Source organism: Gnatocerus cornutus, chromosome 1 (assembly GCF_029298725.1).
Source record: "Gnatocerus cornutus isolate USDA-ARS CGAHR chromosome 1, icGnaCorn1.1, whole genome shotgun sequence".
NCBI lineage: Eukaryota > Metazoa > Arthropoda > Insecta > Coleoptera > Tenebrionidae > Gnatocerus > Gnatocerus cornutus.
In genome coordinates, this window is record NC_142233.1 from 33,185,691 (window position 1) to 33,211,465 (window position 25,775).

Here is a 25,775-nt window from a genome sequence, read left to right on the forward strand (position 1 = left end):
AAAACGGACTTTACGATATTTTCAAACGATTGCGTAAATTAAAAAAAAAAGTAGTCTTTTTAAAAACTACGCGGTTTTACGAATACTTTTGTCATCACGATTTAGTTACATCTATCGTTGCCAACCTTATCATTACAACGCCCCATATCTCACCAAATGTCGCTAAAATTTTAGAATCGGTAGTGTCGGTCGCTATACTTTGCGTGACGTCATCAATACAGCGACTATGGTACCCTGATAGCAATGAGCTGCGCTTTAGAAACATTTATAAAAACCCTGTACTATCCCAATATCAGAACAGTTTGTTTTGTGTTGGTGGTGTGGTGACACTGTTTGCCACTTATCCAACTTTTAATGGCCGAGTAATGTCGCAATCGAACAATCTTTTAGCTCTACGCTGTTTACATTAAGCACTACTCAAAATTTCCGTGTTTTTTTCAACAACAAAATTTGAATCCCCACCGCCCCCATATTCTCTTAGTGACTTTCGCGCCGTGCGGTTGGCACCGCATCTGACAGCTGATTGTCACAGTGACAGTCGTCAATCTCCTATGTTTATTACGCCGTAAAAGAAAACAAAGAAATGGCTTTAAGTAATATCGTATTACTTAGCCAAATCGCTGGTTATGTAATCGCATTCATTTTGTCTCTCTGCATTGTGGTTCCCATGAGTTTGCACCAAGACGAATTCAGGTTAGTAGCGATCCCATGGGAGCAGCCCTAATTTCCTTTTTAGGGGTCATTGCTTGCTTTTTTCCACTGGAGAATGGCAAGAAGCTGACGGCCAGCTAAAAGTAAACTGGGCATCGCAATGTTACTGCAATTACACGATTTTTGTGGGTGTCGTGCTGTGTTTGGTGTCAATCGTCCAAATTTATCGGTAATTCCCTCTTTATTATAATCAGTGCTTCACCGGTCATCTTCCAGGTTGTCCCTGTTCTTGTACAAAGGCACAGACAGTAGTTTCCTGTCGGCATTCTTCGACGTCCTGACAGGCATAATTTTATGCGGGATGACAATCATCGCCGCTCTCATGATTACGCTGGGTTTCATGGTCTGGTGCCAAAACGTCACTCAACGATTTCCATCGTAAACTCGCTCCAAATTCAACTTTCCTGTTTTAATTTTCAAGTTTTAGGTGCGAGCTCGCCGCCGGTCAAGCTATAGATAAACAGGATGGGATTAACACGACGAATTTTTACATAGAATTGGGGACTGCGCAGTTTGGAGTTTGGGGCTCTTTTGCGACGTGGGTGGGGCTGTCGGTTTTCGCGCTGCTAAAACTGTGTCGCTACCACCAGCTGGAGAACATCCGCGTGTCGATGTACAGAGAGCGCCAACGACTTATCAACGAGAATTCTGAATCTCCCGGGAGCTCTTTGGGGCGCGAATCGACCCACAGTCAAGACACGACAGCCACAGCCGCTGAGTGATTAGTTTCCGGGGTTTTAAAGTACCCGTATTTGTTGATTTATGCAATAATTCACATTTCTCTGCTCATTCACAATACTGTTTACCAAATTGTGGGGTTTAATTGAGTAGGCTTATGTTTATTGCGATTGTGATAGAGTAGTAACTCCATTTCGCTTTTATTTTAGAAACTTTAGAGTCATTCCTGTAATTTATACTAAGTAATATATTATTTATACGATGTTGATATTTCAGACGAAATGGGGAGTTGGTTGGGTTGGTACCTCCTCAACGACCTTTTCAACGTGAGCACTAAGGGTGGAATTCATAGTCGACACTGAGATTTTTTTAACTCAATAAAATCTTACTTAAGAAATATCTTAAGGAGAACTAATTCTTAAAATGGAATTAGAGCTTTTATGAAAAATGTTGATTATATAGAAATGGTTAGACATTATTTTAAAAATAATATTATGGTATCTTTATGTATATGCAGACACTGAAAGGACAACAAAACGTCTATGAATTCCAAACGGTCAACTTAGCATAAGTTTAGCGTAAGGTTTTCTTAAGTGACGAGTATGAATTCCACCCTAAAACCTTCAATTTCCCCTCATCACCCTCCCCCCTCCGCATTGTGTTCGGTTTTCACTAACACTTTAACACCCTCATGGATTTTTTCGTGTAGTTTTAAGTGCCGCTCCCGACTGAAAACCGCCTCGCAAACCCCACAGACGCACGTCACCCTCTTTTCGTGAATCCGTAAATGTCTATTAAGATCATGCTTGAGTCTAAAGGCCGCTTTACACTGGTGGCAAGAATGTGGTCTGTGGCCTGTGTGCAACCACCCGTGCACCTTCAAATCTTGTTGCCTACGAAATTTTTTCCCACAGTTTGTACACTCGAATCGATACGTATCAGAATGGAACATTTTATGTACATGTAGCGACGCCCGTTGCTTAAAATTCTTCCCACAGACGTCGCAAACAAAAGGTCTGTTGTCTGTGTGGATGTTCAAGTGCTCGTCTCTTGTAGCCTTTGCGTTGAAGCTCTTGTTGCAAACTTCACACTTGTAGTTCTTCACGCGGTTGTGAGAGGCTTCAATGTGTCGTTTGAGGCCGTTGGACATCCGGAAACCGACTCCGCAGATGTGGCAGAAGAACTCTTTCACTCCTGTGTGGATAGTCCGATGCCGCATGAGATTATAACTCTGTGTGAAGCGTCTTTGGCAGTAATCACAACAGTAGAAGAGTTTACCATCCGAGTCTCGATTTCGACACTTTGTTAACACCTCCAAGTTCTTGTTTTCTTTGCTTTGAGTGGCCAAAGAGTGCACTTGGACGCGGTGCTTCTCCATATCGTGCTTCCTGGTGAAGCCTTTTTCGCAAACATCGCAGTAAAACTGAGGAGAAATCTCGTTTTTCCTCCTTCTGTGGCGTGTCTGCTTTAACTTGTGCACTTCTTCAACGTGTTTCTTCAGTTGCGTGCGATTTTCAAAAGACGTGTTGCATTCAGTGCAGGTTTTTGTGGTAAGGTTGGCAACATCATCGAATTTTTTCGATGATGCCGGATCAGGATGGCAACTTGAAATGTGGCGTCTGAGATCACGGGCTCTACTTATGGTAGTTTGACAGATGGGGCAGAATCCTGGGAGCGGTTTCAGGTCTTCGTCGATAACCAGTTTGTATCTGAAAAAGAGGCGGGTATAGAAGTCACTGAGTTGGCACTACTGCAAAATTTGAGAATGAAATTTTTATTGTAAAAAGTCACTTTGTGTCGTGGACCTTCCACATGTGTTCTTTGAGGTTTCCCCGTCGCCCCACTACCGCCTCGCAAAGACCGCATTTGATGTGCATCCGCGCTTCGTGTCTTTTCAGCACCCCCATTTGCCCGAATTTCTCGTTACAATGTTGGCACTGGTACGGTTTTTCCTTAGCGTGAATCCTCAAATGTCCCTTCAAATAGTTGGACCTCAGGAAATTCATCCCGCAAAGTTGGCATCGGTACTTCTTCACGCCACTGTGGATGACTTCATGGTACTTCAATCCACTCTGACACCGGAAGACCTCGTCACAGTGTCGGCATTTGTAGGGTTTTTCCCCTGTGTGCAACCTCCGATGGTCCCTTAAAGTCTTCTTACTAGACAACACCTTCCCGCAGACTTTACAGCTAATTTTCTTTTCGTGTTTGAGTCCGTGGCTCTCCAACGCGGACTTCTTCCAAAACTGCCTCCCGCAGATTTCGCACTGGAACGTGGTCACATTAAAGTGAGTGTTTTTATGGTGGTGGAGTTGCAACTTCGATGGGAACTGGAGGAGACAGTCTTCGAAGTCGCACTGCACGAATGTCTGGGGAGCATCTTTACCGTCTTTGTGGGAGGTGGAGTGGCTGTTAAGTTTGAATTTGGTGTTGTAGCTGTTGCAACAGAGGCGGCAGTAGTTGTCGCTCACGTGGGTTTTAACGTGGCTGAGGTAGTTGGAGCGGCAACTGAGGAGTTTTTCGCAAATTTCGCACTGGTTGGGCGCCATTAACTGTTTTGGTTGTGGATCTGTCGGCTCCTTTTTGATGTGGTTGAATAAGGCCACTATATTTCCTTCAGCGGCGGCTAATCTGGAAGCAGGGAAAAGTGACGTGTGGGGACGTATTCAGACTACAATGTAATATAGTCCAGGCAAAATAAGCATGAAATTGTCAAAAGTCACCATGAATTGGTGTGCTGCTAAAAAAGTTACGCGGTGGTCAATGTCAAAGAAAACAATTCTTTGCAAATATTTCGTCACGAAAGCACCTATTAGAAAAATAGTACCTCATCAAATTTGCAACAAAAAAAAATTATAATATTTTTCGTAGGACTAATCGTTTTCAAGATATTGTGTTTTTTTTTGAAATTTACAAGAAATTGCCTCTTTTTCACAGCATCTTCAAAATAGAATACTTTGAGCGCTTTTTTTATAACATCGAAAAAGTCTAATCCACCGGATTAATTTCATTCTTCTTCAGATTGAATTTCTTTGGGTATGTTTTCTCCAAGAACTTGATATAGTTCTAACTGCCATTTTAAAATACAAAATTGAGTAGTTTATCTGAAATAGGTGAAGGCACAGTTATCATTATCTCCAAAATGTTACATTTTAGTCTCCATCACCGTCTTTAGAGGCAAGTTTGACAATTAACAATATTAAGATCTGCCGTCTATAGTGTAATAACATAGTGATTTAGTTATCTAGAACGATAGTTTGAAATATTTGAGCAATTCTTTGTACACAGAATGACAGAAGTATGTTTCACGTGTACGAAAACGTTGACTGATGGTAAAATTCTTAATGTATAAACGGGTATTTTAAAGACCTTAGAACAGCTCTTAGAATTCACATACCCATGAGAACTTAACATTTTATTCCAATTTATCATTTTTTCGCAATTTTGGTAGTTTTAATGCCAATACAATGAAAATTGAAGTAGTTACTACTTTTGAGACGTTTATTAACAGTGCCAAATAATTTTTATTAAGAAGATAAGCCAAAATTTCCCTCTCTATACTATAAAATTCCGTAATTTTGGTAATTTTAACGTCAATACAATCAAAATTGGGGTTATTACTATTTTCGACATGTTTATTTATTGTGCCAAATGTCAAAATAATATAAATAAAATAATTAATTTTTTTTGCCATGGTAAACGAAAATTTTTGATTTTTTTTACTGAATTCCGTATCTTTGGTAGTTTTAACACCAATACAATAAAAATGAGACTAATTACTACATTCGACATGTTTATTAACTGTGCCAAATGGCAACATATTAGAACAAGAAAGCGCAATTTCAGATTTTTTTTAAGAGGGTAAAACAAATTTTCTATCTATTTACTCTAAAGTTTCGTAATTTTGTTAATTTTAACGTCAAGACAATCAAAATTGGGGTAGTTACTATTTTTGGCATGTTAATTTAATGTGGCACATGACAAAATATTAGAGCAAGAAAGAACAATTTTAGAATTTTTTTTTGACAAGATAAACGAAAATTTACCTCTTTATTCTATTGAATTCCGTATCTTTTGTAGTTTTAACACCAATACAGTAAAAATTGGACTTATTTACTACTTTTAACATGTTTATTTACTGTGCCAAATGTCAAAATATTAGAACAAGAAAGAGCAAATCTAGAAAATTTTACTCTTAGGAAGATTAAAAAGTCAGCATTTTCTGCAAAATTACGTAACTTTGCCAGTTTAAACGCAAAAACAATAAAATTTGTCGACACTATAATTTACAACAGACTTTTTAGTTACTTTACTAAATCACAAAATTTTTGAGCAAGGATCATTTTTAGAAATTTTTATTAAGAGGATAAACCAAAATTTTCTTTCATTTATTATAAAATTTCGTAAATTTGGTAATTTGAACGCCAAGACAATCAAAATTAGAGCAGTTATTACTTTCGGCGCGTGTATTAAATGTGCTAAATGGCAAAATATTAGAGCAAGAAAGAGCAATTTCAGAAATTTTTGTTCTTCGGAAGAATGAAAAATTCCACTATTTTCTCTAAAAGTACGTAACTTTGACAATTTAAACACTAAATCAATGAAATTTGTCGACATTATAATTTACGGTAGGCTTATCAACTTCACCAAATTTCAATTTTTTTTATTTTGGGACTAAACCAAATTTGCTAGTTTTATCGTCAATCGTCGAAAACCATTTCTGCTTTTAAGAACTCTAAAGGATTTTAAAGTGACAAAATGGTTAAAAATGTTGTGCTTTACCAATTTTAAATATTGGTAATGACCAACTTTATTATTGCTGAAGACAGACATAAAGACTAAAATGAAGTTTAATAAACTAGTGAAAAGTAATCGTTTTAATGGTGGTAAGAGTTATAGTTTTAATTTTGAGTGAAAAGTTAAGTTTTATTTTTTAACAGTATGTGGTAATTGCCGCGATTCATCTTACCTGAATGTTAGGTAAATGAGTCTAGATTGTACGATTTCAACAAAGATATACATAAAAGTCTTCCTGTTCATTTGAGGACTCTCAAAAACTAGAAGTTCTTGAACAAAATAGATATGAAAAAGAAACTGCGGAAGTTCTGTTTCGACTGTGGTGCACAAAAAAATAAAATTCTTAAAATTTTGAAAAATACTTTCATATCTCAACAATGGTAACTCCTACGAAAAATATGACCAGATCATTTTTATGGCAAATTTGATAAGGTACAATTTTCATAGTAAGTATTTTTGTCATTGGAATCACCAGTGACAAGATATTTGCAAATATTTGTTTTTTTTTGACATTTACCACCGCGTAACTTTTAGCAACCCACCTATAGACGGGGACTTTTGACATTTTGTTTGGAACAATAAAATGAACGTCTACGCAAAAAATAAGCCCTATGGGAATCATTCCGAGCTGTTGAAACTTTTGTGTCTATTTTGCCTAGACTAAATAATTAACGACAAGTTAAATCCCTCCAGCGCCACTTTTATACAGATAATCTGAAGATATCGATACACTTTTATTGCAACAAATACACAAAACTCATAGCTGCAACTCCTGGAATGTAATCACAACACAAATTCACGTAGTCAACACCGAATGATTCGACTTGGTGTGGTTCCTCAGATACCGCTTCTGCCGGAAACTGAACCCACAAATATTGCACACCCACGGCTTCTCATCTGAATGGATAAGTCTGTGGCGTTTTAACTCGTACTTGATCCGGAAACACCTCCCGCAAACGTCACATTTGTACGGTTTTTCCCCGGTATGTCTAGTAATATGTACCAACAGCGGCGGCTTCGTCCGGAAGCCCTGATTACAATAGCTACACTTGAAGGGAAAGTAATTCCGGTGCGACCTCTTGTGGACGAAGAGCGAAGCCTTCTGTTTGAAGGACTTCCCGCAGAGATCACAAACGTACGGTCGCTCGTTGGTGTGGATTCTGCGGTGCTCTTCGACGTTGCGTCGTGTGGCGAACATTCGCCCGCAGAGGTCGCAAGGAAATTTTTTAATGCCTTCATGGGTTTCCCGGAGGTGGCGGACTAAGCCTTGGGAGACTCGGAACTGCTTCCCGCAGAGGTCGCAGACGTAGGGGCGCTCGCCGGTGTGGATCCTCATATGCCACGTGTAAGTGTAGGGCGAGTGTAGGTTTTTCCCGCATTCTTTACAGTTGTAGTAAATCCGGCCCTCCACCACCACCTTGGCGGCGTTTATCGCCTCCTGGTCAATCTTATTATGTTTCCGTTTCTCCTTCTTAATGTTAGCTTCAATCGCTGGATTCGCCGGTTTCGGCGCTTGGATAAACTTCTCGTACTCTTTGTCATGTTCGTGTTTAACATGATCCGCGATGCTCCTCCGGGAAAAGAAGATTGCTGGACAGTACTGGCACCCGAAATACGGGCGCTCCTCTTCCCCGTCCGATTTGTATTCCTCGCTCTTGTTTTCCTCGTCCGAAACTCCTTCGTTATCGTTATCGATGTCGATTTTATACTCCGGATTGTCCACTAGTTCGGGATCGATGAACTGTTGCTCCATGTCGGTAATGTAGGTGTCAAGAGGAGGCGGCTCTTGCAGAGGAAGACACGTGATCGATTCGGTTTTTCTTGTCGATTTCGGTTTTTTGATATCATCCAGACTTGTGGGGGTGGCCTTGGACTCGCTCCTGCCAACATAACAACATTTGTGTAAGGCAATTCACAAGTCTGGATGATTCAAGTAAATTTAACTTACACAAAGTTAAAACTAAGATTTGAGGAAATCATTATGAAACCAAGGGAAATCAGGGGAAATCACTAGAAAATCAGAGGAAAGCACAAGGAAATCAGGAAGAATCAACTGTGAATTACCAAATACTTTTCGATTATCCCAGATTTCTTAAAAATTTTCAGTAATCAACTTATTTAAATTTTAGGTGAAGCATAATTATTTCAATCTGATACGAGAAATAATAATTGATTTTAGATATTATGCCGTAATAACTATTCTAAGTTACGTTCGATGGTCCTGACTTCTGAGGAAACAACTCAGGTTACTTTTGTCATAGTTGCAGTTACAATGAAAAGATGTGTCAATTTTCTTAAAACAAATATTTACCACAACTTACCTTATTAAAAATAATAATTATGGAATGGATTTTTTTTTGGAATGGGCTAAAAGAACAAAATTTCTAATATCATACCAGAAAAAGTGTAATAAGTAATAAAAGAGTTTTTTTTTTAATTACGTGATTTATATAAATTTTGAAATTTTTCTTCATCAAAAAAAATCAAATTTTACCAACGTATTCAGGGCATCAAATTACATAAGAATATCAACTTTTTACGCCGCCAACAAAAATTGTTTTGACCAGTGTAATTATTCCTATGATGATAATGTACGTGTCCTAACAATCTGTAAATGGAACTTTGCGCCTATATAGACTTGAAAATTTTGGCAATCAGAAACGATGATAACTTAAATATATATACTTTTTTTTTTATTGAAAATTGTGTTGCAGTATTTTGAAGCATTTTTAACTTATTTATAAAACAAATTGAGCCAAATCAAGTTTTTTTTTATTGACTATCTCATTTAGTTTAATATAGAGTCGCCATATGCAAAATGTCAATCAACTTGTTTTAACACTCATAAAATAGTAGATTTTGTTATACGGGATGAGAGTGGTACTTTTTGTCGAGCGAAGCGTATGCAAAATTGCGAGACAGAAAAGCCACTTTTCGGTCAAATAACAAATATTACTTTTTCTCCAAGCGTTAGATTCATTTCCACGACCGACAATGAGTGAACGCAAATTGAACTATAAACATGGATGGCTATGCATGTAGTGGTCATTGATGACATTTAATGTGAAAAATATTGGTTTCAAAGAGTTTCAAAGTTAAGATCGTTTAAGTGCCATACAAAATGTATAATAAGTCTCAAATATATAGTAACCGTCACAAAAATACATTTTCTGCCTAGGCAGCAAAAATGTTTTCATGTCAACGAGCGCTTTTCATTACTTATAACAAAACTGCCTACTTAACTGTCTAAAAACGAATAAAAAATAGTGACTTTTTGTGAGGTTAGGAGAAAAAAACATTTTTAATGCAGAGTTTTAAAGGATTTTCAAAAATGTATGTGTTTTTTCGGGAAGGAGCTAAAAAACTGTATACTTCTCATTACACTATAAAACAGTAGAACTCCGATTATCCGCGCTGCTCTTGGAAGGTACTTCGGATAATCAAAAAGTGGGATAATACGGAGTATTATTAACCCACTTTAATAATAAATGCATGCGTATACATATTTTATAATCTTGATTTTCTTAAGCTACAAAATAATCAATTTTGTCTTGTTTTAAGGACGCATAAAAACTGTAATGAAAAAAATGAATGGTCAAACTCGGATAAAATAAAGCAATTCGGAAAATACCGCTCCAATTACAGTACAACCTCGATTATCCGTGCTTCTCGGGACCGGAACCAGCACGGACAATCGAGTTCAATAAACATACGTTTTAAGGCAACATAATTAGTTCGAACGTTTTTTAATTCAAAATATGTATACCTATAAAAACTTTAACAAAATTTATTAACATATTAACAAACAACACAAATTTTTAATATTAAAAGAAATTAAAACAATCAACTCTTATCAAACATATTACAAGTAACTATTTTGTAGTAAAAAAATCTCTTTCTTTCTTTCATTTATTTCTTTTTTGGTCCCAAAATTTTCTCTGCCATTTAAGTTTTCAGTTTCTTTAATTATAAAGGATTTTATTTATTTCAAGCATTTTTCTTAATGTTTGCGAACACTACTATTCAAAGACAAAAATTTTAACTCATAATTTTGTTGTTGTTCTTTGCACTGACTTAAATCTCATTAAACTACATACTTCAATTAACTGTTACTCGTGAAATTCCAAATTTCCGGGGGTCTACTGTACCTAATAATTTGTGAGTCTGCAACATTCCTATCAGTATTATAGTAATGCTCTGTCCACAGGTTGTTAGAACAAACTGCATAATCTGACATTTCAGTGGCATCTTAGAAATTTTCTTTAATTTTATTGCTAGTAATTTTACTCGACTGATTTCTTTGTGATTCCCCTGATATCCTAGTCACTTCCCTTGATTTTCTAGTGAATTTCTCCGATTTTCCCTGATTTTATAGTGATTTTTTCTGATTTCCTATCGTTTCCCCCGATTTCCTAGAGAGATCTTACCCTTCGTCATCACAGCCGTCATTGTCGTCGCTGATCCCCGTTTCTGGATGATCAAAACCCTCCGTTTCCGTCGTCTGTTTGTCTGCTATGAACTGCGAGTTCCGGAACTTCCTGTCAATTTCCACGCTCGTCACAACGAGTTCGTGCCACGCAAGGAGCGTCGTGGCGCAGTTCCAGCAGCACTGCAACGGGAGGTCGTCTGTCTCAGCGACTTTCACTGGGAGGTACAGATTGATTTTGTTGGACAGGTCGTTGGTGATGCCCTCTTCACTGTAAATTCCCATCAGGCGGTCGTTTTGGGTGGCACACAGCCGACATAAAGTGTGAATTCCGATTATTTCGACTTGTTCGGATTCGGCGTCCAAGTCACTGCCGATTTGAAGCTCCTTGTGTTCCATTTCGGGGGCTAAAACCTACGATTAACGAAGCGAAGACATGGGGGCCACTCACTCACTGTTGTTGTCTAGGTTAAGTTTGTTTACACCGGATTTTACAGTGTGAATTTGTCCCCCGAAAGCACGGAATACACCATCGCATCACTCTGTTAAAATGGCGTCTGGTGACCGTGCAGTACCAACCGACAAAAATCCCCAGATAAAACAAAATTATTTTATTCATTCTTAAATCACATTTGTGTCTTAACAGTAAATTTAAATGAAAGAAATTTACAAAGTCATAATACAAAATTAATTTTTACACAAAGATCACTGTAAAAAATCACTTATGACACAAGAAACTGGTAACCACGTCTCCCATCATCAGTCATGCGGTTCTTCAGTATAAAATAATACAATTACCAACTGATTTTAACTACCGAAACTTGGGATCGTACAAATGTATTGTCTAAATTTTGGTTAAAAAAACTCTAAATGCAAACAGATTATGTCGTGTCAAATTCGCACATTTCTTTGACCATTTTCTCCATGTCAATATCGGTGTCGATTTCTTGGGACTCGGCCCCGTTGACGGCGCTCTCGGGCTTCGGGGGCGCCTCCTCCTCCGTGACAATTCCCTCCGGCGGCTTAAGTTTCATCAACTGCTCTTTTAACTGTTGGAAAATCTTCTTAAAACTATCGATGTTAGCTGACGGCGATCTCTTATTCGCGCTCCTCGATATCCTCTTCTCCGTGATGTCGGTCTCCAGGTCTTTAATCCACCCTTCGACTTGGGCGATAATCTCGTGTCGTTTTAAGTAGAAATGTGTGTGTATAATCTCCTTGAAGCACAAACACGGATTTATAATTTGTTCTAACATCGCCCATCTCACCGTAGCCTGACAGATATTAGCATTATATTCTCTCGAACTCTGCGTCCCCGCAGGCGTCCCTCTCGATCGTTCATACCCTGGTTCGTTAAAATAGGGCTCTGGCACTAGAATCAAACTTTGGATAGAAACCAGAACTTGCAGGAAACTCGAAGTCTGAGCGTTCCACTTCTCCTCGGGTCTTCCATGCCAAGTGTTCAAAACCGACAGACAAACTTTGCCGTCGTTATATAAATTCGGATTAAATCTAATCGTGTGGTGGCCCGTGGTCTCGAGATTGATCATCATAGGAGACAGCGGGTAGTCAGGGGGGAAGAACACGTCCAGTTCGAAGCAACCATTGGCGTAGGGGGTGTCCGCCGGGCCGGTGATCAAAACCTTCATCACGTCTAAACGAGACGTGTCGTAGCGCACGAAAACGGAACTGCTGTAGCTCAATGGCAAACTCGTCGACAGAGTCACGGCTTCTTGAGCGATGCGTTTTACCCGCGCCGGGTGCGACTGCTCGCCAGTGGATTTCGCATTGCTTTCGAAGTGGTGGGACACGACGAACTTCACGCCGCCTTCCGGGAGATCGGTGATCATCTCGAAGGATCCTGAAGGACAAAAAATCAGCACTTTATCCACCGAGGGGTTGTTCAACTTACCAAACTGCAAACTCTTCATGATTTTCAGGTACCTCTCCTCCAGAGAGATGGAGTTGAGGCGGTCCATGGGAGAGTCACCATCGTTATCTTGGTCCGCATCGATGAGGCCAGATGTGACCTTCGACACCAAGTTAGCCGTGTCTTGGATGTCGGGCATTAAAGTCGCCAAACCTTCGCCTTGTTCGAGTTCCTCGAGTTGCTCTCGAAGCTTCGTCTTGAATTTCGTGTTGGTTTTTGTGTTGAGCCTGGACAATTGCGTTATTTCCAGAAAGTGTCGTGGGAAATTTACCTTAATTTTGATGCGTACGTGTCTACGCAGGTCTTCATATTCTTCAACAACGAGCTAATGGAGGGCTCGTTGATGCGCGACTTTTGGGGTAACAAGAGGTCGACCAACTGCGAACTCGTCGCCAGAGCCCTCAGGAGCTGCAGGGCCGCTCTGTACAGCGGGATGTGTCTTGCCATGTCCAATACTACAAGAGAATTATAACAACAACGTATTTAACGATTTCCTTTCCTCCCTTACCTGAATCGTTCCTCAGGTAGGAGCTAAGAGCAGGCAGCAACGAGCTGTTGGCCAAAAGATCGTGGAACGACGCCGGCAAAACGTCCTCCATGAGCTCGTCCGCCGCCTCCCCGTTCGGACTGATGTAGCTCGCCAGAACTTGCAGCAAAACCGTCACGTGCTCTTCTTCGCTCCTCTGCTTGAGTAGCGCTTGCTCAACATTCCAACTTTGTTGTGTAGATCCTGTCCCGAATCCCGTTCCTTTCGCCCAGTACAACTGCGACCTGTCTTCCTTCGTTTTAGGGTCTTTATTTCCATCTTTATCCGCGTTCGCCTGCGTCTGATGAGTGAAAATCCCCAAACAAGCCAGCAACAAATGCACCACCCCCGTGTTGATGCTGATGCGCCTCAACAAGCGTCCGTCGTCGGTGCTCAGAGGAGTAGCATCGTAAAGTTTGCGTAACACTTCGAAAGGCAACGTGGGTAGCGAATCCGCGATGGGTGACTGGAAGATGTCGCCCCCTTCGCCGTCGTCGGTCACGCCTAGTACTAATCGCAGGAGACACAGAGCTTTCTTCATGTCTTTGAGAAGGACCTCCGCGTATCCTGGCAGTCTTAAGAAGAGCCCAAAGGCAGTGAGAGAGTGAGCTGGAACGTTGGAAATGAGCCCGGAGGACTTTGAAGGTGAACTGGTCCCGACTGTTTCCTCGACATCTTCGTAGATGTCATCGCAATCTATACCTGAGACCAGTGAAATGATTGGAACACAAAAGAAACGAGTTTACCTTCGACTTTTATCCACTCGGAGTCCGACTGCTCGGACGTCGTCTTCTCCTTCTGGGGCGGCCGCACCGCCTCTGGATACACCGTTGGAAGATGGCGCGCCAGAAGCGCCAACCCTCCCATCGAACTGAACACTTGTAAGGCACTGCTGAAGGGTTGCTGTTGGTACACGCTAGAATCTACGTCGCTACTCTCGCTCTTCTTATCACCAACTAAAAAGAAATTAACACCATCAATAAAAAGACCTTTCACCTCCTCGTTCTTACTCTTATTCTGACAGACTGACAAATGCACGCAGGGCCAATCCGGTGTCGTTCCTTTCGTTTCAATCAGTCTCAACAACTGTCCAAGATTCAAACTGAGCGGCAAGGGCTGATCCGAGTACGACTCGCACTTGATGAGTCGCCCTCCGATGACGTCCCCGCTGCTGATGTTCTCCGCAGCCGCGTATCTTTTCTTTTTTGACTGTGGCGTTGACGACACTGCTTGGTTCTTGGCGTCTTTGGCACGTTTATCTTTGGCGGTCACACCGGCAGCCATGCTCAAGTCGGATTCCTCGGGAAACCAACCCTTGAAAAAGTCTTTTTTGTCGAGTAACTTCCTCTTCGTGGAGGTGTTGCTCTGCATTTTATACGTCGTGTTGAAGTAAATGTGTTGCTCGAGAATATCAGCGAGAGTTGTGTTGGTGCTCAGGTAGAGCAGCGCTCTGTTGTACGTTTGCTTGAAGGCCGGATGCACGGGTAAGTAAGCCTGAGTCAACTTCACACTTTTGTACAAAGTCTCGTCGGCTTTAATACTGACAGGAATCTTCTCGTTTTCAAGCAGAAGTTGTAAGGTGAGTCTACGCATAAAGCCAGAGATGCCGTTGCTCTGTAGATCGATGACTTTGCAAAGAACTGTTGCCAGTCGCGCTTGGTTCTGAGGATGGCAAAGACAACACTTTGACAAAAACTTAACACAAACTTCTTCTAATTGAGCGTGAGCTTCCGATTGGAGATTCGACTTGTTCATGAAGGGTTTTTTGCACAGCCAATTGAGCAGTTCCAGCCAGAAAGATGAGCCGTCAGAGGAGCCCAACCAATCGCGCATGGTTTTCTCATCACTGACGTCGGTGAAGAACTTCAAAATCGCCGTTACGTTCTCTAGTTTTGCCATCGGAACGGAGTTGTCCTCGTTCGAAGTACAGAACTCGAATATAGCACTGTTCAACATCTTCGGCAACCCGGAGTCTAGAAGTTGTTGGATCGCTGAAGGAGAGCGACTCACCAACGCCACCGTTTCCAGTTGTTCGTTTGATAAGCTCAGTTTTGATAGTTCTCCCATGACGAGGTGTCCGTACCACTCCGAGTCTAACTCGAAGGTTTGTTTGTTGTCGTCCGTTATGCTTTCGGAGTCTTTGCGGTCGTCGGAGATGGAAGCGCCGTGGTCAGTGGACAGATTGGGGACCAACACGCCGATGCGTTGGAGGAGGACGGGGAAGAGTTCGGGGCGAATGTAACACAAACTGCAGAGCAGCGAGTCCAAGGAGTACTTAAGAGCGATGTTGTTCTCCACACACGTCTTCAGGTTGTACACGGTGTCGAAGAGATCCAACGTTACCATCGACGGCAAGTCGTAGCTCACGTGCGCTTGGTTGGCGGACCACAGAATGGAGGCGATACTGGAGATGTACGCCGGATTGCAAGACTGCGTGTTTCCAGTCTGCATGGCTTCAACCGCCGCGTTTTGTAGCCACTCCAACATCATCTTAACTCTGTAGAAGGTCTCCGGGTCTTGGTGTTCGCATATTTGATACAGTAGCTCGCAGGCGGATTGGTAACCGGTGGCGTTGATCAACAACCGATCCTGCCAAGCGTTGTCGGCGAAATTCAGCGGTTCGATGATGCTGGATCGACTATTCAACAAAATCCCAATGGCGGTGTTGCCGTTCTCCAAGCTGTGCAAACTCAACTCTCTGAGCACCTTTTCCAGACAGGGCAAATAGATCGGAAGCACATGCGAGGGTACTAGCAACAACTCGCAACAGGTACTCAACAACCTCGGCACTGCCGAAGCGCACGCAATCACTTGTTTTGTTAAATCCTGTCCGGTCGGTAAAGTGAAGCAATGATGGAGCAACCGCAACCATCCTAAGCTGTGGCGACAATGCGATTCGTCCTCCACCGGGTCCGTGATATTCTGATTGGTACTACCCCCAAACGCCAAGTTCCCCAGGAGGCGGATCTGAGATAAGCCAATGTTGTTGGCGTCTCTTGGTCTATACAGTCGGATTAAAACACAATTGACTACTTCAGGAACTGGTAGATGGAGTCTGATAAAAACCATTCCGCTCGTTGGAAGCGGAGGACAAACGGGCACCAAACGTGACGGACCGTTGGCCGACACCTCCAAAGCTACAGCTGAAGGACACGTCGCCAACGCACTCAAATGAGGCTGCAAATGAACCTCGCGAAGTAAAATAGCGCTGGGGAGCTGCAGAGTAAGCTCCGTGTGAGCTTCATCGGGGTAAAAGTGGTAACTCCATTGGGGCGACCGAGCGCGGCGGTGAGTCGCCGCGGTGCCTTGAATGAGCACTTCCGCGGGTTGCGCCGTCCCCGATGGACAACTAAAAGTTACAATCAATAAACGAAGTTTCGCAGCTCAACACTCACCTGATTGTACAGCATGGCGCGAAATTAACCAACGACAGTTTATTCTCAATGGTAGCTTGCTGCAGTTTCCTGGAGGCCGAAGCCGACGCGATCGCCGTGTTCGCGTCCGAGGTTGGATTTATCCCACTAAAATGCTGCATGACTATCGAAATAGTCCCGGACTTGGAGATCGTGTTCGGCGTATTGCTGCTGGTGACGAAGCTTCGACTCAAAATGTCAATACCACCTAAAAACACGTCAATTTCTGGTTTAATCGCAGCTCTAGAAACTTACCAGCTTGCAGGAAGTTCATGATAGCGTCTTCAGTGTTCAGCACTTGAAGGATGAACCACAGCAGAGGCTCGCTTAACTGTGGAGCGTGCGAAAGAAACTGAAGAAGAGGTGGCAGCATCAACTTCTTATCAGTGGTGCGTTTCGCCAAGAGCGCCAACACGTGGAAAACGGCGTCTCCGACGTTGCTGGGCTCACTCAAATTAGAAAACGCTGCCTTCTGCGAAACGTTCGCTAGCATGCAAAGAGATGAAGATTTACACGCTGCTAAAGACTGGCAGAGGCGGATGACACTCGCATGGTGTTGGAGGACAATGTCTGCGAAGTTTTCTTCACGGTTGCGCAAGGAGTCTTGGTGGATTTGCTCGGCTTTGCTTTCGTCGGTTTGGGACGAAGCCAAAGACTCCACGTCCATTGCCTCCTGCAGACAACAATAAATACCAATCGATTCTTCGTACAAACATCACTTACCGGTTGATCATTGCCTTGTCTAAACTGCGTCTGCACCAACTTCCCTAAGAACTTCAACAGTCGCAAGAACAACACGTCGGTGGAGACCTGCAGGTCCATTTTAATCGGATCGGATCCCATCACGCACGCGAAGATTTCGTTGAAAGTGGTGGTGACGACGTTGTGCTTCTCTCCGATGTTTATACACTTGATTTTGTCTACGTTGACGAAGTAGGAATGCACCAGGACCCCAGTGCTCTCGAAGATGCTCATGGCGATGCTTAAATCCGCGTTGGAATAGTCAACGTCCAACATCGATTTCAAGAGTTTACATTGCACGTCCAACGGCCCTTGCCGGAGAGCGAGTGGACCAGAAGGTTGCACCAACTGGTGGACGATTTTGAGCAACAACGTCTTCAGCAGCTTTCCCGTTTTACTGCGCGGGTTCTCTACGTAGCACCTCATCAGCAATCTGTCCAAGAAGTCGTTTAAAGCCTTGCAGAGCGACGGACCCGCCTGTGGGTAAAAAAACAATGATGCTCTGAATGAAGCAGAAGATGAAACTTACCAAAACTTTGTCGATGAAGGTGAGACCGGTTCCTGAGAGCAACCTCATGAAAATCTGCACAAAATCTGGATGATTGACGATGCAAGAGGCCATCCCATGACAGTCCGTCCAGTATAAATTCGCTTCCGTCGTCCCGTTGCTGTTGCAAACCAGTGTTAAAGTCTGCAAAGCCACACACCACGTGATCAAAGAGAGACCTGGTGCCCACGCGATGGCGGAAATCAGCGACATCACCGCGTTTTCTTTAAGAATAATCTGTGGCACAGCCGAAGGATCAAACTTGTCATCTTTATACGGACTGTTGAGCGTCAACCACAACTGCAGAATGTGTTCAATATTCGCGGAATCCTGCATCTGAAGATTTTCGAATAAAGAGTCGAAACACTGCGTTAACATGATTGTATTCCCCAGAAGCGTCTCCGGTTGGAAAGGCATGATAACAGTCGGCCACGGTGTTAGAGCATCTTCACTCTCTTCAGTCAACACTGGAGCATTCACATTTTGCAACAACCCTTGCGTGTTCTTGTTTATCAACTTTCGCAGCGAGATCTCGGCGGAGGCGTCCACACTCAAATCCAATCGCGAATCCAACGCGATCGAATTCGTGGTGTGAGTGTGTGTGGGGGCTTTCGGCGGCTTCTTCGACGAAGAAGTTGATTCTTTATCCAGAAAACCATCGACGATTTCCTCCAAGTCCGAGTCGTCGGATTCGTAAACTGAAGGCAACTGATTGTTAGATTTCATGGTCAAGGGGATGACAGGTTCTGAGACGAAACCTTCGTCGTCGGTAAATTCGCAGAGATTTGCGACGTCGGAAAGGAAGTCGTTTGTGGCCCAACTTGTAGACGCGCCGCTGTCGGTGTCGATCTCGTTCTCCATAATGTCTTGGAGAAGGCATGCGAGGGCGTGGGGGGCCCAGGGAATTTTCGAAGACAAGCAAAACCTGATTAAGCTCAGGAGTTGCTCTTGGTTCATTAGCTGGCCGAGCTTGATTTTGGCCATGCTGACGAGTCGCGCCATGACCTGAAGAAGAAGAAGTAGTAAAAAGTTACAACAGCTGGTGTATTCACCTTGAAAGACAGTAAAAGCATGTCGGCGCTGCTAGAGTGGTCCATGGAGAGCACAAGAGTCAGTAGCCCCTTCGCCACCGCCAGACAGTGCGTCACGTCGATGTGTTGAGGCATTTTCTTCTCACTCAGCTTCTCGACGGCCGGATCGGAGTTGGTTTCTTTGAGCTTCTTCGCCGCCAGAGGCCCTTCCGTTGGTGCGTTCTTCATATCCATAAACTTGTACTTGACTTTCTTCATTAAAAACTGTTGAGTTTTCAACGCGGCGTCCAATTTGGATGTCAGACAAGCCGCATGGTTGGACAATGTCGACAAAGCCTAGAAAAACATCGCGATATTTACACCAATCTTCAGGAGGCGCTGCAGCAACGAAATCAGAGCACCTCCTCTCACTTCGTGCCTTTACCTTTACCTGAGCTGAAGATTGCACCAGCTTGTGCGCGGCGTCCAAATTATCCAACTGTTGCTTGCTCATTCGCTTGTAGCACTTCTTGCGGCTGTTGATTTTGGAGCTCTCAGCATTGGCTTTTCCTACGATTTCGCCGAAAACCCAATCCCATCTTGTAATGGACTGGAGGCTTCCTTTGCTCAGATCCAACTGGAGCGACAAGTACATCAACAGCCATGAAAGCAGTGGTAAGTCGACAGACACCGCTAGCAGATTCTGGCGATTGTCCATCAAAGGACTCAAAGTCTGCGACACCACTCGAAGACCGGCGTCGATGATCGCACTCCTTTCAGGACTCCTCCTGCTCAAATACGCCAAAAGAATGAAGACGCGGTCTTGAGGAAACTTCACAGTGTTGGAGGTGGCAAACATCTCCGTCAGAGTATCGGCTAAGAAGTTGCCCCAGTAGTTCTTCGTTCTGCAGGACTTATCCAAGAAAATCGCCGCGAGGAGTTGCAAACGCGACGCTTGCGACACGCACAACCCCTGGAAGAGTTTGCGGCAAGTCACGGGGTCCACATCGATGGTGGTGTCAATAGTTAAAAGAACTTCCAAGAGGCCTTCAGCGATGGCTCTTAGTTTGTCTGTGGAGGTGTTGGCGATGTCTTTTCCGCTCTTTAGAACCACTGGCACTTTATTGATGCTTCCTTCCAGACGGTTCATTACGTTGCGGACAGTGTTCAACTGCCTCTGGTACGTTATAGATTCTTGGTATGCGCTGAAGATCTTACTGTGCTCGGGATTACTGGTATTGAGGACTTTATCTCGCATGATGTTCATGTACGTGGCCAAATGAGAAGCGTTTTTCATGTCGGCGACCAAGAATGGACGCAACAGTTCTTTGAGTTTCGAACAAGCCAAGCTGTACCTACAGCTGATATCCTCGAAGAGTTTAGATAAAATGGTAAGTTGCTTCTCTAGGTCCGTACACGCCAAACTTGAAGTGTTTTGAGCGAGTTCTGGAGGGACTTCTTCGGGGAGGACCACCACGTGTCCGTAGAAATAACCTGTGGGAATTCTGCAGCGAGCGGTGGTCATCCCGTAGCGACCGACCGTAGTAATCTAAAGTCACAAATAGTATTTGGAAGAAATCAAAGAAGTGAAACTCACCTTCATGTAACGACACAGAGGCGGAGGTTGCAGATCGTTCAACACCAAATTCCGTGTGCCGATGTCGGACGCCACCACCAAACGAGTTCCATCGATGTCTTCACTCTTCAACCAGATGTCGATGCTGACAGACACCAAGTCGTTACAAGACGGCAAGAGGACATCAGTGAGGAGCACCGGCTGCCCGAAATCCAAAGTAACAAACCTCCTCGCCCCGGAGTGCATCCTCTCTACAACTATAACTTGTTGTGGTGGCGTTACTAGCAAGTGTTGCCATGGCAAACTGTTACTGTTGGCTGAGGATAAAAGGCTCTCCGGCTGCCACACGTTCTTCACCGCACTGTTTTTATTCTCCATAGTTTTCAAGTCTTGATACATAGAATCTAAAAAAATGTGTTAAAACAACTGAAACCAAACACTGTTGCCGCTTCCTCTCACCTAACTTCTTCAGGAGGTGGTTTCCCACCTCTGGTAGTCCTCCGACGAACACCTGATAATCGTTATCATCCCAGTTAACCGCCCCCGAAGTAGTGGGCAGCGAGTTCGTCGCAGCTTTAAAATCAGCCGCAGTTTTGAACTCCGACGTCGCCACCGCAGAATCTTCTGCAATCAGATCAGCCAATTGTTTAACCGCGTCGACTTCCAACTTGTTTGACGAACCTTGGCCATGGAAGGGAGTCACAGAGAAGGGAATCTCATTGATCACGATGTTATTTGACGCATCTGCTCGTTCTAATCTCGTCCCTTCGCTTGCAGAAACGCACGTAAAATGCAACGACTCCGTCTCTATCAACCCTCTGTAGATCTTCGGCGGCGCCAGATTTCGCCACTTTAGTTTAGTTTCGGTTCCTGACAGGACCTCCTTGGGGTTGATACCTTCTTTGTTCAACGAGTACGAATCGAAGAGGTCTGTCGGTTGATTGTTATTGTCACCCGCGACCGCTGAGGCGTACGTGTGTACGTATGTACTGCTGCTTTTGGCGTATGGGGGCGGTTCGATGTCGAATAGCTCGAGTTCGAGGGGGGTGCCGTATAACCCGTAGCGGCTACGAAGCAGGAGGTGGTAAGGGTTGGTGCGACTTTCCAACCCCTCCGACATTTTGTTGAGAAGAGTGACGCATTTCGTAGCGACGTAGTGGGCATTCTTTGAGGTGACTTTCAAGAGGAGGGCGAAAATCCACTGAAGCCCCCCAGGAGATCGCACTTCGGTGATGGCGTTCAAAAGCGACAGGAGAGCTTTCAGGATGTTAAATTCGAGACGTGAACGAATAGAATCGTTCATGTTCTTCGCCCCACTGGAAAAATAAATTAACATCTCAATTTTTTCTTGGGGAAGATACTCACTTGCAGCAGATCTCGATGAGTTTGATACATTTATGCGCCACACTTCGCTCGCCCATTAATAAGCACTGCTGCAACAATTTCGCTAAATTGTATTCTATGACGTAAAGGAACTCCATCTGTTGATTCGGGACTTCACCATTGTTACTTCTATTGCGGATTAACCGGATCGAGGCGATCCAGTTGAGGATGTCCAATGACAAAGACACGACCTCGTTGGAGGAATTGTTCATCGCGGTCAACAGCAAAGACTGAATGAACGCGTTGGATTCTAACATCAAATTCCTTTGAGTTCTTTCGTGAGGAACTTCCGTATGCTTGGAACTGTACACCGTAACACTCAACTCGTGAATGCAGTCACAACCCATGTAGAATTCGTTCTTGTGCGAAGAACACTGACTCGTCTTTTCCTTACTCTCCGACCGTTTTCCTTTCACTGAAGAACTTTTGTTGTTAGCTTCTTCTTTTGAATACACAGCCCTAATATGCAACAACAAAGTCCGATTTCTGGATTTAAACAACTTGGGACTCGTTAAAGTAACAACTCCGCACTGCTCTGACAAGTCCAAACACGTGGCGATGTTGACGGGCCCCGCCAAGATATCCGCGTTGTGAGCCCTCAAATACTCTTGACTAATAACAGGATTGTCTGCCCACTGTTGCAACATATCAATCGTAATTGTTTCGTCCACAGCAAACTTAACATCCTTCTTATGCCCAATCCCACTCGTATTCTGCCTGAGCAAAGTCACTTCAACGTGGGGCAACGCCGTCGACGACTGCAAACTGAAGTGAACATCCACGTGCCCTAAAGCCATCGGACTCGGTAAAGTAATCTCGAAAATGTGCTCGTCCCACGTCGTCGTGTCAGTTTGCAAGCGCCACGTCTTGGTGTATTGGTCGCAATCCGCCTTGAGACTCTGGGGATACCGTCGTTGTCTTTGGGCTTGCTGGATCTCGCTCCAACAAGGCGGAACCACAGCGCAGTAACCGGCTTTCAACGGCTCGAACAGACAGAGGGCGTGCAAGCGTTTCAAATCAGCCACGCTGATTATCTCCGGAGGGTCGTGGAAACAGCGGGTCAACTCGCCTCCATCGAGCGAATCTGCTGGTTGGGCGGGATTGGAAGGAGCGCCGTCGGTGGTAGTGCCGAAGAGGTCGTCGTCTTCGTGATCCTCGGAGGATTCGTTGTCGGTGTCGTTGAGGGCGTAGAAGTGAAGAGCGCCTTTCTCGGTGGAGGCGCAGAGGCGCTCCAAACCTACAAAAAAGGGTGTAAAATAGTGAATTTGAAAAATTATGACTTACTGTTGCAATACGCCGCAGACACGAACTTCTCGCTTTCTAACTGAGCCATGCAGATGGTCTTCATCGTCGATAACTCCACGATTCTCACAGCCCCGTCGACGCTCACCATGACGATGTTCCCCACAACTCCATTGTTCGCATGTTCTTCAAACTCCCCCAGCTTGTCGATAACCGGCAGCATGTTTACCTCCACCGGTTTCTCGTTATTGTTCAATTCACGCATCAAAAGAGGCTCTTCTATTAACTTCACCATCTTCTGGCTCAAATCCAAGGCGTACGTAATCAGCGCACTCTTTCCATCGGCGCAACTTTTAACCACGACGAGAAGATGACGTCCATCTTGCGTCGCTAAGATATCCGAGATCTCCAAATCCGTTCGGTTCTTGTACTCCGCTGGGAGCGAAACGCACTGAACCGCTCGACTGTAATTCAACTTGTTGGTCGTTTTGCTGTTCTTGAGCTCCGTGATGTGGTCGGAGATGCTCTTTTCGAACGTCTCCGAGAGGATACTGCTCAACTGGCCATTCATAAAAGAGTAATCTTGATTGATAATGAAAGGCTCCGTTTGTGCTGCGTCCGTCTCGGTAATAGGCATGTCGATGGGTATAACACGAGGGCCGGAGTGCTGCTGCGGTTTGTTCACCAACACTGGAGGCGGCAAAAACACTTCGTCACTCTCACCAGGTATCAAAGTCTTGTAAATTGACGAAAGGTGTTCAACGAAGACGTCGGGATGCACCACGTGATAGCTACTGTTCTTCTGGTTCTCATCAATGGTCTCGTTTTTGGGAGGAGAAGGCTCCGGGACCGCGTTAACTTCAGGAGCCTTCTTCTCGCCGTCAGGTTCATCTTTATCTTTGGTGTACATGAAGTCGTACACTACGAGATACAAGCAGCTGGTGTTGGTGGACGTGGTGGCGGCATCGACCACCTCCATGCAGTTCTTGTTTTGGTCGTCGATGATCGGAAATTGGTACTTTTGGTTGGATCGACACCGGATCTGGAGGCCGCAGATAATCGTTGGTCGCGTGATGGATGTCGTCTCCGGAGGCCCGACAATAGACAGAGCCGTTATTCTCTTCTCCGCCGGGTACTTCACTGTAAATAAGAGTGTTAGAGCACTTGAAATGTCGACGGAGTTACTTACTTTCGTCCACATCGCTCCATGTCCCCGGGACTCCGAAATCCTGCGTGTATTTCTCCAGGATATGCGAATCAAACTGTGTGACAAAAAACGAATGTGTCCTGGAGATCTTCCCCGAGATGTCAAACACTGAGATCAGACCCTCGCAGTTGGCTGTTGGTAGGATGTGACTCTGCGTCGATGTCCCAAGCGTTTTGACGTTGACGCCCCGGTAAGTGGCATCGATTGCTGGGTTTGTAGCGTAGGTCACTGATAATGGTACGTTCTGGGTGTATTCACCCATGACAAACGGGCAGTTGGGGGAGTGACGCTCGTGCTCACTCCAAGGCTCGTCCGTGCGCTCCCAGCATACCAGACATACTGTGCAGGTGAAACACATTGCGCGGTCGTCGCCGGAAGCGTTAGGCTGGTGGTAGAACCCAGCTTGGGCCATCTGGTCCGGAAGGGCCCACCTAGGAAAAAAAACGTCACGTAACATTAAGAAAAAAGCTTCAAATACATGATTTGTCTTTTGATTAGGGAGAAATTAGGTAATGCGCATTGAGTAAAGGCCTTTTGCACGCCGCTCCCATCGATTCTCATTTCAAGGTCACGCTGTCGCATGACTCATGGTTTCAAGGTCACTCACTTGTAGTCCATGTGGGGCCAATGTGAGAAGGTTTCGCGTCTTTTAGCCTCGCTCGCCATGGATCTGCGGTCCGAGGCGCTGCCCTGCTCGCCACTGAGCTCCGATAGTCGCTCTTGGACGGCCGACGCGACGCTCAGCTCCGGGGTGTGTTGGTTTTTGAGTAACAGCTCGGAGACGCTGCTCATGGCGGCGCCCTGGAGCATCTCCAAAGGGAGTTGGAGACAGACGGTGTTCCACTGAAAAACAAAGGTGTAAGTGGGGTATTCCCCTGGTTTAATGTTGTTACTTTTTGGGCCTTGATGCCCTTCTTTGACTGCTTTTGGGCGTTGAGGATCACGTCAGTCAGTTCGTTTATCACATGTTCAATGCCGCCGACGTTGGCTGAAGTCAGGCTTTGTTTCAAGATGATTGCCTGAGGAGATAAGTGAGAATGGCAGTGAGAGATTGGGTGTGTTTTACCTCAGAAAGTGGTAGTTCAAGCTTGATTTCCTTCTTCGGGTCCGATACTGGTTTCTGCAGAATACTGTCGAGGAGGAGGACGCTGTTATAGTCCGATCTGACTCCGATTGCTTGTCCATCGCTGAACAACACTCTATCTTGGCCGGGAATGTACTTACACGTTACTTCGTTTTGGTTTATTGCTGCAAGAAGTGCGGAATCTCGCGGTTTCAGTGGCTTCGAGGTATTTTTGGCTTACCTGAGAGATAGCTGGATTGAAGAACAACACCCGAGTTGACATCCAACACCCGGACGATTCCACTGTTGGTACATATCAAAATCACATTCAAGGTCGGGTGATAGATGATTTCCTTTATATCAGTATCCGCGTTCAAGTAACCGTCTTCATTTAACAACCAAGGATCCTCAGCCATTTTGCTGAACACATCTTGCGCCATCGAAAACCACCATTTGTGGAAGTTGAAGTGTCAATGGCAGAACTGGTCGGTTATGACAGCTGACAAGTCACGATCGGTGTGCGCG

The 25,775-nt window shown here is 44.3% G+C and overlaps 3 protein-coding genes across 12 annotated transcripts; 1 reads left to right on the forward strand and 2 right to left on the reverse strand.

The window, feature by feature from the left end:
• Positions 1 to 490: 490 nt before the first annotated feature.
• Positions 491 to 1,651, forward strand: LOC148181920 (transmembrane protein 179). Its single transcript, XM_088034164.1, has 4 exons — positions 491 to 693; positions 737 to 880; positions 928 to 1,089; positions 1,139 to 1,651. Exons 1-4 carry the CDS (start codon positions 584 to 586, stop codon positions 1,431 to 1,433), a joined length of 711 nt encoding a protein of 236 aa, XP_087890290.1. The 5' UTR covers positions 491 to 583; the 3' UTR covers positions 1,434 to 1,651.
• Positions 1,588 to 11,209, reverse strand: LOC148181921 (uncharacterized). 4 transcript variants are annotated; one of them, XM_088034135.1, is made up of 4 exons: positions 11,068 to 11,209; positions 10,614 to 11,019; positions 3,195 to 4,020; positions 3,122 to 3,139 (listed from the first exon to the last, which is right to left on the reverse strand). In XM_088034135.1, exons 2-4 carry the CDS (start codon positions 11,009 to 11,011, stop codon positions 3,137 to 3,139), a joined length of 1,227 nt encoding a protein of 408 aa, XP_087890261.1. In that variant the 5' UTR covers positions 11,012 to 11,019; positions 11,068 to 11,209; the 3' UTR covers positions 3,122 to 3,136. The 4 variants fall into 4 exon arrangements, with proteins under 4 accessions (XP_087890240.1, XP_087890261.1, XP_087890251.1 ...); XM_088034114.1 differs by lacking the exons at positions 3,122 to 3,139; positions 3,195 to 4,020 and adding an exon at positions 1,588 to 3,098; XM_088034125.1 differs by lacking the exon at positions 3,122 to 3,139 and having other exon boundaries at positions 3,148 to 4,020.
• Bruce (BIR repeat containing ubiquitin-conjugating enzyme) lies at positions 11,209 to 25,775 on the reverse strand. 7 transcript variants are annotated; one of them, XM_088034093.1, is made up of 22 exons: positions 25,492 to 25,774; positions 25,254 to 25,435; positions 25,081 to 25,206; positions 24,795 to 25,030; positions 24,170 to 24,618; positions 23,023 to 24,120; positions 21,721 to 22,975; positions 21,037 to 21,671; positions 20,815 to 20,979; positions 20,377 to 20,759; positions 19,231 to 20,328; positions 18,822 to 19,136; positions 17,752 to 18,774; positions 17,205 to 17,699; positions 16,737 to 17,154; positions 16,464 to 16,689; positions 14,079 to 16,417; positions 13,815 to 14,024; positions 13,051 to 13,764; positions 12,814 to 12,997; positions 12,525 to 12,769; positions 11,209 to 12,473 (listed from the first exon to the last, which is right to left on the reverse strand). In XM_088034093.1, the coding sequence occupies exons 1-22, from the start codon at positions 25,688 to 25,690 to the stop codon at positions 11,494 to 11,496; spliced, it is 12,975 nt and encodes a 4,324-aa protein (XP_087890219.1). In that variant the 5' UTR covers positions 25,691 to 25,774; the 3' UTR covers positions 11,209 to 11,493. The 7 variants fall into 7 exon arrangements, with proteins under 7 accessions (XP_087890219.1, XP_087890204.1, XP_087890184.1 ...); XM_088034078.1 differs by having other exon boundaries at positions 13,815 to 16,417; positions 19,225 to 20,328; positions 25,492 to 25,775; XM_088034058.1 differs by having other exon boundaries at positions 13,051 to 13,770; positions 19,225 to 20,328; positions 20,815 to 21,671; positions 25,492 to 25,775.